This window comes from Borostomias antarcticus (assembly GCF_949987555.1).
Source record: "Borostomias antarcticus genome assembly, chromosome: 10".
Taxonomy (NCBI): Eukaryota; Metazoa; Chordata; class Actinopteri; order Stomiiformes; family Stomiidae; genus Borostomias; species Borostomias antarcticus.
The window spans coordinates 23,361,914-23,371,913 of record NC_140243.1 but is presented as its reverse complement, the minus strand read 5'-3'; the positions used below and the strand labels follow the sequence as shown (position 1 = coordinate 23,371,913).

Here is a 10,000-nt window from a genome sequence, read left to right as displayed (position 1 = left end):
CTTCCTTTTCTTCTAGCGTTTTCTATGGCTCCATTGAGAGCACTCTGGTTTCGCACTCCTTTCTCCTCCTTTTCTCCTCCCCTCACCTCTGCTTCTCCAGGGGAAGGGTGGGGTCCACCTTGGCCGCCTCTCCCTCGAGTGGGGCAGCCGGGGAGGTAACGTTAGGAGAGGGGGGTGGGGGTTTGATGGGGCTGGCAGAGGAAGAGGGGGAGGGAGGGGAGAGCTTGAGGGTGGGGAAAGAAGGGGAGGGGGGAGAAAGGGGAGACAGTTTGAGAATGGGGGAGGAGGGGAAGGAGGGAGAGGGGGAGGACAGGGAGAGGGAGGAGGGGACGAGGGTTTTCTGGCTCCAGGTCTTCGGCCTGGGAGTCTGCTGGTGATGCTGGCGACTAGGGAGAGTGCTGTCGTCTTTACTGGCGGAACAGTCCACTCCCTCGAACTGAGCTGCAGGGAACCACAGTGACACGGACAAATGAGAACGACTAGTTTACTGTATATCCAAATAAAATCACTATCTGTTCATGTTTTACTCTCGCTTCCCCTCTCTCTCTCTCTCTCTCTCTCTTTCTCTCTCTCTCTCTCTACCTGCCAGAGCTCTGACAATGTCCTCCTTCCTCCACTCCCAGGGAAGCTCGTACTCTCCGGGGGGGCGGGCGTCCGACTCCGGCCGCGAGACAGGGATCCACACCCCCGGCGCGTCCCCTTCCATCGCCCCATCGTAGGGCGTGTCGTAGATGTTAGGGGGCGCCGGCTTGCCCCCCTCCCTCTTCGCCATCCCCTGGCCCCGGTCCAGAAGCACACATACCTTCAGCAGGTCCTTGGAGCCCCGCCTACGAACCTCTGTCACAGGGCCAATGACACAACAGGCATTTAACCGTGTTCCAACAAGGGAAACACAGTCCACTCACACAGGTCAGCCCACAAATCTTACCTAAAGAGATGATGGTAGAATGATAGCTTAGGACAGATAAACAGCAATGGTGGCTTCTTTCGTTTTTGTACATCCGTTGCATTGCTGTTGCTACACACAGCTCATGTACACATTTGAAGCATGTCAAACGTTTGTATCTTTAATCTCCTCAGAGGATATCTTGTTATTGCGTGCAGTGAACAGTGTTTCTTTGCAGCCTGTCAGGTAGCCTGTGTGTCTGCACTATTGTGTGACTGAACAATGGAGCTACGGGAAGAAAGGTCAACACAGGCCCTGATTGGCTGGCCGACTAGACCGCTTCCTGGCTGCTGGGAAGTGATTGGGCGAGACCGGAGGGGGGGTGGGGGGGATAGGGGGTGTATGTTGAGGTGAGGGTGAAGGGTCCTTTGGTTCCCTTCACACATAAGGGGCCGTGAAATATAATATGAGGGGGGGTACTGGGGGCAACTTCCTATCTAGAGAATGGGGCAAAGGAAACAGAGGCAGGAGACAGGAAGTTGGAAGAGGAAGCTGCACCCATTGTCCCAGCACAACACTGTTCCCATAGCAACCGTCAGGAGGGAGGGAAGTCATGAACATGTCCAGTTTAATCCAAGTCTCTTAAAAACTGAAAAGTCAGTGGCTACGACCACGAGCACAGACCAACAGGAATTAAATAACATTTTAAAAAATGTTAAAAAAATATATATAAATAATCCCAGCTCTGGTCCTGGAGAGTGGTCTTGCTGTTGTTAAAGCCTAGCACTAGAACTAGGCTCCTAACAACGGTCATCAACCTTTATTTTGCTAGGCAAGTTAATTACGAGCAACTCTTATTTACAATAACGACCTAGGTGGGGGTAAAAGCCCCCTAGGGGATGGGGATGGGGAATAAACGGTCTGAAAGTTGTGCTTGGCAGGAACCATATTAAGATTGTGTTAGGAGCTGAGTGAGATAACAGACACAGTGACTCTGACCTATGTATGACCTTACCTGTGATGATGACCTGGGCGTCGTATGGCTCCATGTAACCATCATTCTCTCCTGCTCTCTCCGCCTCCCTCTGCTCCCTGGTTTTCTCTGCGTCAAAAGGGTCTGCGTAGTCCTCCAGAATGATCAGCTGCAGAGCAGAGATACATACAGTATCATGCCTTTGTGTGCTGTTGCCTATGGTCTTTATCCCAGGTAGGCCACAGGGGGATAGGCCTAGGCTACCTGAGAGATGGCCTTGCAGTATTGAATTACATAACTCAACAAAGCCATCAAGGAGATGAAACATTTGTGAGAATGTGTGTGTGTGTGTGTGTGTGTGTGTATGTGTGTGTGTGTGTGTGTGTGTGTGTGTGTGTGTGTGTGTGTGTGTGTGTGTGTGTGAGAGAGAGAGAGAGAGAGAGAGAAAGAGAGAGAGAAGGGGAAGGAACTGGAGGTCAGGACACAGTGAAAGGAGTCAGTTCATGCTGATTAGGTGTTTTTGACAGTAGCCTATATGTGGCTACTATCCATTTTTGGCCACACAACTGGGCAGGTTTCATTAAGAATACAGCCTAGTTTCCTACGATTCCTACTCACCGTTGCTGTCTTTATATCGGCCCGTCCCCTCTCGTTTTCAGGCACCTCCTGTTGATTAATAGTTCCGCTGATAACAGTCTTGTTCTGCTTGTCGACCACTTTGATCATTCTGCTGATATACGCGTGCGCCAAACTGGACGTCCTGTTCGGCCGATTCTCATCTGGTACCCCAGCCTCGAGCTTGGCACTCTTGCGGCTCTTACCGGGTATCAGACTGTCCCAGACTGTACCACAGGTTCCTGTGCCGCTACGACCCAGTTCAATGGCCGAATTTTTTCGATTTCTCCCTGATAGTAAGGCGCCCACCCCCCCAGACCCATCCTTGCGCGGGTTCCCTTTCAGACTGTCTCGGGTTATCCCGGGTTTGGCTCGCGTATGGGAGCCTGACTCAGAGGCTGAGCGCACTCGTTCGGCCCCGTTTTTCAGATTGATGGGAAAATCCCTAAACCACTTTGCCATGACAACTGGCGTTAAGGCACTAGTGTGTGAATTATAGAATTGTGGTCTAAAATTGTTTCCAGCAAAAGCCAAATACCTGAAGTTTGTATGAGTTTTAGTAGCGTCAGCGTGCAAGGACAGCTTTTACGCACAGAGCACCTGGATAGCTCGTATCCCGTTACAATTTTGTGTAAGTGTAAGTAAGTGCAGCCTTTCTTTCAAGTACAGACCAATATTTCTTAGCCCACATATTCCGCTAGAATAATTGGAAATGTCCAATTGAATAAACTCCAAACCTTAACCCATCTGTCCCTGAACTAGGGATCTTCACGGCGCGTCAACTTTCCTGACGTCCTCTCTCCTCCTCTCTCTCTTGCCTTCTCTTCCCACAGCTATCCTCGTAGTTTGAATAGTAGCCTTTGGAGAGCGTAAATTCGGAAGAACTCAAAGTTTTTCTTTGCAATTACTGAAGATCCCATTCCCGGAGCGTGTAGACGGTGCAACTTCCAAACGAAATATGAGTATTGCTTTGACTCTGATACAATGTGCGAGGGAGGTCGTCGGAGATGGGGAGTGGTTGTAGTGGCCTGGGTGTGGTAACAACAATGGAATGGTCATATTTCATAAAGGCATTATGTAAATCTGGTAGAGCTACGCCCGTGCCTCTTTATAATAGGCTATAGGCCACAACCCCTAATAGAGAAGCCCACCCAGAGAAAAACACTGTTCTGAATGATGGCCAACGATTTTCAAGAACTGGTGCATTATTGATGGATCAATGAGTGAAACCTTGGGCATGGGCTATAAGTAGCCTGTCTCTATCTGTCACGATCGTTCACAACTATTAATCACTGACATAACATTGCTATTGCTGACTGACCAAGTGCCTGTCTCCGCGTCTCTCTTGACAGATACAGACTTTGTCACTATAATTTCAGAGCTTTGATACGATTGGTGTCATTCTAGTGCCCCCTGCAGGCATTTTCTAGGAACCAAAATATCCGCTACAACGGTACAAAGAAGGCTATAATGCCTTTGCCATGTATAGCCTACATTTTTGATGTAGCAAGCCCCAAGAGTAGGCTAGTCCTGGATGGATTATAAAACTGTTATGAATCATTCGTTTTGTGTAAGATGTACGGTACCTCTTACACTGTAGTCATAAATGAACCAACATGTGGATAGGCTAATCTAATTAAAATCAAACTTTATTTATATAGCTCATTTCATGCACAGATGCAAAACAATGCGTTTTTACAGAGAGAAAAAGTGGGATGAACATCCTACCCCTAATCTTCCAGATGGAAGCAAAAACAGTTCATCTGATGGATATCCTATCCATCATCAGGCATAACATAAGCCATCGCATCAATCAGAACTCAAAAATTGTCACTAGCCTGGGTCCAGGCCTTCCAATCCGCCCACTCCACCGAAGTTGACTGGTTCTTGAAGATCACAATTCTGACTGAAATCATGTAAGATCTCCCCAAGATCACACGAACAGTCAATGTATTATACATTGACAGAAAATCCCCACCAATTAAGTAAGCGTGCATCCTCGAGGGTCCCGCCCACTGCAATGGGCTAATCCAATCAGGCTTGTCTGTCTGGCGGGGCTGGGCGGGGCATGTCGTCTGATCGCATCGGACACAAAGGTAACAGGTTGTTGTCCCATAGATGCATTACCAACTTATCTCTGCCTGAGGCAGCTGTTAGCCAGCTATTACTAATCAATTTCCTAGTGTTTTTTTTTTTTAACAGAGTCGGTAAATGTTTGAATTACTTGCAGGTGAAACAATACAAGAGGACTGGGGCATTCATAAATAAATCAAGGATTTGTACCACTTTGACGCAAAAGCAGGTAACCGTTATCGTTACGTTTTAGATGTCTATAGTGTTAGCTAGCCCTCGTAAGTAACCAACACTGTGCATATTAAATGCACTAGCTAGTTGGCTTTAACTGATGTCTTTGTCTAATGGATTACCCAGCTAACGTTGTTAGCTTTTTAACGTTACTTGTGCCATGGCTAACTGGCTAACTAGCGGTCATATGGATGGTCCGCTAGCTCGTTTACGTCACGTCTCTACGACATAGCTAGCAGGACGGGGCAGGTGGATCTATGTTAGCACGGAGCAGGTGGATCTATGTTAGCACGGAGCAGGTGGATCTATGTTAGCACGGAGCAGGTGGATCTATGTTAGCTCGGAGCAGGTGGATCTATGTTAGCTCTTCTGCTAGCTAGCTAACGATAGCAGGTGAAAAGGCACACATTTGTGAAACACTTTCCCTCGTCCGTATGTTCTCATGGAAGTGCTTCTTTTCAAAACACTGTACATTCAGTGCTTCTGTTCAAAACACTGTACAACAACTCAACTGGCAGCACTTGTGAAACTTAACGTTCAAAGTTTCACTTGAGCTCGTCTATTAGGCGATACCGATGACGCAGTCATGGAAGAATGCGATACCAGAAAGTGAAGCAGCACCTTGACAGGGGTGGTGTTCAGGGTGCCTGATGAGTCAATAAGCATGTCAAACACACTGATGTTAACACAGTACCATGAGTGTGAACAGACAAGAGCCAGAGGCACCTTCGAGACATCAAGCTGTTTGGAAAATTGAAGTTGCATTTGTAGGCTATTATACAGACAGTATATATCTTCATTCTCTCTCTCTCTCTCTCTCTCTCTCTCTCTTTCTCTCGTGTGTGTGTGTGTTATGTTTATTGAGCAACAGTGGGTGTGGGAGATCAAAGCTGTTTTTAGAGACTTGGACGTGCAGACCTGTGCTGTAAAATATAAAATCTCCTTTGTGTGTGTGCGTGTGTGCAATGTTTATTGAGCAACATGTGGAATGTTGGTGACTGGAGGGGTGCATTATGTTCTTCTATATGGTGCCGTTTGTGAACTATTTGGCAACACTGAAGTCCCTCTTTGTTATGCCAATGAGCCCCATCAGAGTTAGATAGAGGAAGAAATGGCTGTTTGTCTGAGTGTGAAAGCAGTGGCAATTTTGAGAGCAAGGGAGAGGGTCTGGTGAAAGTCAAGAATGTAATGGAGAACCAGAATGGAGGATGACTGTATATTCAGACAGAATACAGTGGAACTGAAGCAGATACTTGTGTGTTGGTTTCTGTCTGAGTTGGGGTGGTGGTAACATCATTTTATTAGAACAACACCCCCAAAATGTTGGGCAATAACAATTAGGGAGCTCGATATATCGGCAATCACATCGGTGTCAACCAATGTTAGTCATCTTTTTATATATCGGTATCAGTCCGATGTGCGAAGCAGAGCCTATGTGAACAGCCGATAATTATTTCTGTCCAGCTGCTGTTGTGTGTGTTGTTTTTGAGAGGAAACAAAGCAGTAAATCTGATTCATCAGCTTTTTCAAATGTTTTGGAAATAGAGACAGTGTTTCCATGTGTTTTTCAGTATGTTTAACATTGGATTATCATAGAAACTTGTTTTTATACAGATCATATCGACATCTGTGAATATCGGTTATTGGTTAATAGCAATGTTAATATCTGATATCGGTATCGGCCAACATTTTCATATTGGTGCATCCCTAAACAATGGTTAGAGTAGCCTATTTATTACCCTATAATAACCTATTTCTCAACATGATGGATTCACATCTACCAGTCACAGTGGTCATAGTCAGCAAGCATGTTCATGAAGCACATTGTCATGTTTAGCAACAAGTTTTCTCCCCGTTCCTTAGTAAAAGTTGGTCTGAACTTTTTAGGGGAAACTAGTTAGGAGGAGAGTACATTTCTAAGATTCTTTGTGAATAGGGCCTCAGAACTAGAGGTCTACATGCTCATTTGTCTGATTGATTGAATGCTGAGGTTTTGTCAACTTGAGCCGCTTGTGGGAGAGATAGACAGAGCCTGAGAGATGAAGGAAGGAGCAGGGCCTGATTAAAAACAGATGGATCATCACAGACAGACAGAGTGATAGAGCGAGGGAGAGAGGAGAGACTGGGCCGCGTGGGGGTCTGAGAGGGGGGTTGCATTCCCAGGATTGCTGCCCTTGTTTTCTGCTCCACATCATCAGGACAACAGGATGGACCCTAACCCCCCCACCCCGTCCTCCTGTCCTCGTCTGTCTGGGATCTGGAGTGACCCGCGGGTCCTGGCGACCTCCTCGATGATGATGACGCACTGACACAATGAAAGACTTGTCAGTAAATGGGAGCAGCAAGAGTGACCCAGTGGCCGGGGTCTACGTTCTTGTTACCGCATCTGATTATTAATGAGTCTGCCCTCAGTGCCCTATTCATCTGAAAGACTAGCACCGTATGCGCTGTTAATGACTGCAGACTGACTGTGCGTTAGGGTCGTTCATCTGCACTAACAGGCTGTGACAGGGGTGCTTCGCTCATCATGACTGTGCTTACTCTCTCCTCCCATCCACTGCGTGTTCAAGGTCACATCCCCTGCCTGCGCTACCATGCCTTAACCCTAACCAGGCTAATATGTATGTGGACAGAGACAGACACAGTCATTATACCTATATGGCTTGGTGACAGACTGACTTGGCTACTACCAGCTTCTCGTTCCCCATCCCCATAGCCAGCCGTGCAGTTTGCAATTTGGAATAGTTTTAGACCAGGACAGTTTGGTATCTGTGAGTCTTTGGCCCACTGTAGAATGTACCAGGCTATCTCCTCTCCCCTGTACTGTAGTTAAAGTCTCCCCCTCTAAAAGCATCACACTGGGTCAGTAGGGGTCTGATTTATAACAGACAGCGCTAGACATCTCCCAGTCCCAGGGTCCTCCTCGCTGACATTGTTTATGATGTGTGTGGGTGTGCACTCATGTTTCAACATCTTTCCTGTCAGAGTTGTGTCCAGAATACTGGAGGTATGTGTGTGTGTGTGGGGGGGGGGGGGGGGGTGTCAGGGCTCATAGGAACAAAGAGCATGTCTGTGTTATCACCACCACCACAGCACACACAGATAAGAGAGGAAACGTTACACAGTATGAGCTTTCTCTCTCTGTCTCTTTCACTCACTGACCCACACACACACACACCCTCTCTCTCTCTGTCTCGTTCACTCACTGACCCACACACACACACTCCCTCTCTCTCTCTGTCTCTTTCACTCACTGACCCACACACACACACTCCCTCTCTCTCTCTGTCTCTTTCACTCACTGACCCACACACACACACTCCCTCTCTCTCTTGTCTTACTTTGAAAGAAAGGAGGAGAGGAAGGAGGTGAGTCTAAAGAGGACAAAGCGTTGGCAGGTAGGTCACGTTGCGGGTGGCCGGTAATGCCTCTAAGGAGGCGACGGCAATGAGCCATGCAGTGTAATGAGCTGCTGAGAGGACAAGCCGACGACGTGGCCCCGCTGTCCGCCACGGAGCCGGACTGACACAGAGCACAGGACAGCCGGGGCCCTCACCAGACTGGCTGGGTGTCAGAAACGGAGGGGGAAGTTCCTGCCTGGTAGTAGTGGTTCCATAGAAGGGGACCAGTATCCAGGCCAGGAGGGAGCCTTCACTGCTGAGGAAGCAAGGTGTGCCCGAGAGGGCGCGCGTGTGTCCGGGGGTCATCGGCACCACTGTCACAGGGTCCACCGTGTCGCTCGCCAGCGTCGCTTCCACCCTCACTTGCTCACGCTGTGTTCGACCTCGGGGGGCCCTCTGACTTGCCAACGCACTGTATGACAACCTTACGTAAACACAGAGCTTTAGCCAGCGACGCCACCGAAAAGCTAGTGATTCGACAGCGCGGTAGAGTCTACTGGCCAGTAGAGTACGTACTGCATACTGAGGAGTGAGTTTAACCAATTTGACTCGGTAAAGCGCGCGCGCGTGCGTAGCCTGGTTAATGAGTAATGAAGCTCGCACGCTCGCCCAGAGCGAAGTCCAGTGAAAAGCGTAAGCTAACAGAGGAACAGACGATCGGCTGAGAGCAGAGCAGAGTCGCAGATGCGCCCGAATCCGAGTGTTTCTGTTTGTTCAGGACGGGTGACATCGCAACACGGCATTCATAAAGTGTCGCAGTAGCTGACCTTGGCCTAGATGGGCCTGTTGTATTAACAGAATGTGTGTGTGAAAGTGGCTTAGCCTAAATTCTAGACAATATTAACCCCCCACCCCTCGCTCTCCCTCCCTTCCTGTCTCTCTGTTGCCCCCCCCCCCCCCCTCTAGTATGAGTACCCCGTCCTCCGGCCGGAAGACCCCCGTGGACTACGGCGTCCAGATCCGTTTCATCAACGACCTCCATGACTCCGGAGGGGGCGCTCCCGGGCACCAGCCCAGGTCCAAGCCGGCCTCCGGCTCCAAGTATGGGGTGGCGGTCCGGGTGCAGGGCATCGCCGGGCAGCCCTACGTGGTGCTGAAGGACGGGGGCGAGAAGGGCGACTCGTACGGGGTGCAGCTCAGGACCAACTACCCCCCGGGCTACGGCAGCCTGCCCCGGAGGAGAGGGTCGGAGGAGCAGGGGGGGCACGGGGGCGGCGAGGCGCCGGGGGCAGGCGGGCAGGGAGGGGCTCTACGCCGCGCCCAGTCCCACGGCTCCCTGCTGGACAGGGAGGGGGAAGGAGGAGGAGGAGGGGGAGGGACGGGAGGAGGGGAGGAGTTTCAGCTGCGCCGGCCGCCAGGGGACGGGAGGTCCGGCAGCTACGCGAACCTGGACGGTGGGATCGGAGTCGGGGCGGAGAGGGGGGACCCGGAGAGGAACGCGTATCCGGCCGGGCTCAACGGTTCGCTGGGGAGGGAGCGGGGCAGAGCCAGGGGGAGCCAGTCCTACCAGGACCCCCTCCCTCACCTGACAGAGCAGCCCCTGGCACACGCCCCAATCAACAGACTGACCAACCGCTTCGACGGACAGAGGGGGCGCTCTCCTGCCCCAGAGGACCCCCGGGCCGCCTCCCCTGTCCTCACCCCCAACCCCTACACTTCCTCAGCCTCCTCCTCCACACACAGTAGCCCGGGGCGGGGCCCTGGCGCCAAGGCCATACCAGCCAAGCAGTGGGCTTCGCCAGGGAGGTCCGTCGCCACGGAGACGCTGTCAGTCAACCAGACAGAGACACAGGTAAGAGAAGGAAGGGGGGAGGAGGAGGA

General features: G+C 50.4%; 2 protein-coding genes across 3 annotated transcripts in view; one reads left to right on the top strand and one right to left on the bottom strand.

Moving 5' to 3' along the window:
- The window catches only part of LOC311313889 (SH2 domain-containing adapter protein E-like), a gene marked incomplete at its 5' end in the record, with an annotated part of 4,424 nt that extends 1,488 nt beyond the window's left edge, over window positions 1-2,936 (bottom strand). Inside the window, 4 exons of the mRNA XM_084444138.1 lie at window positions 87-441; window positions 583-837; window positions 1,902-2,028; window positions 2,478-2,936. Of these exons, the coding sequence (XP_084300264.1) occupies window positions 87-441; window positions 583-837; window positions 1,902-2,028; window positions 2,478-2,936 (1,196 nt within the window). The remainder of the gene's footprint in view (window positions 1-86; window positions 442-582; window positions 838-1,901; window positions 2,029-2,477) is intronic.
- A 1,712-nt stretch (window positions 2,937-4,648) lies between these two features.
- Window positions 4,649-10,000, top strand: part of cgna (cingulin a) — a 20,329-nt gene continuing 14,977 nt past the window's right edge. For both annotated transcript variants that reach the window (XM_084444838.1, XM_084444837.1), the window contains exons 1-2: window positions 4,649-4,776; window positions 9,086-9,971. In XM_084444838.1, coding sequence (XP_084300964.1) covers window positions 9,087-9,971 — 885 coding nt within the window. In that variant the 5' untranslated portion in view covers window positions 4,649-4,776; window position 9,086. The remainder of the gene's footprint in view (window positions 4,777-9,085; window positions 9,972-10,000) is intronic.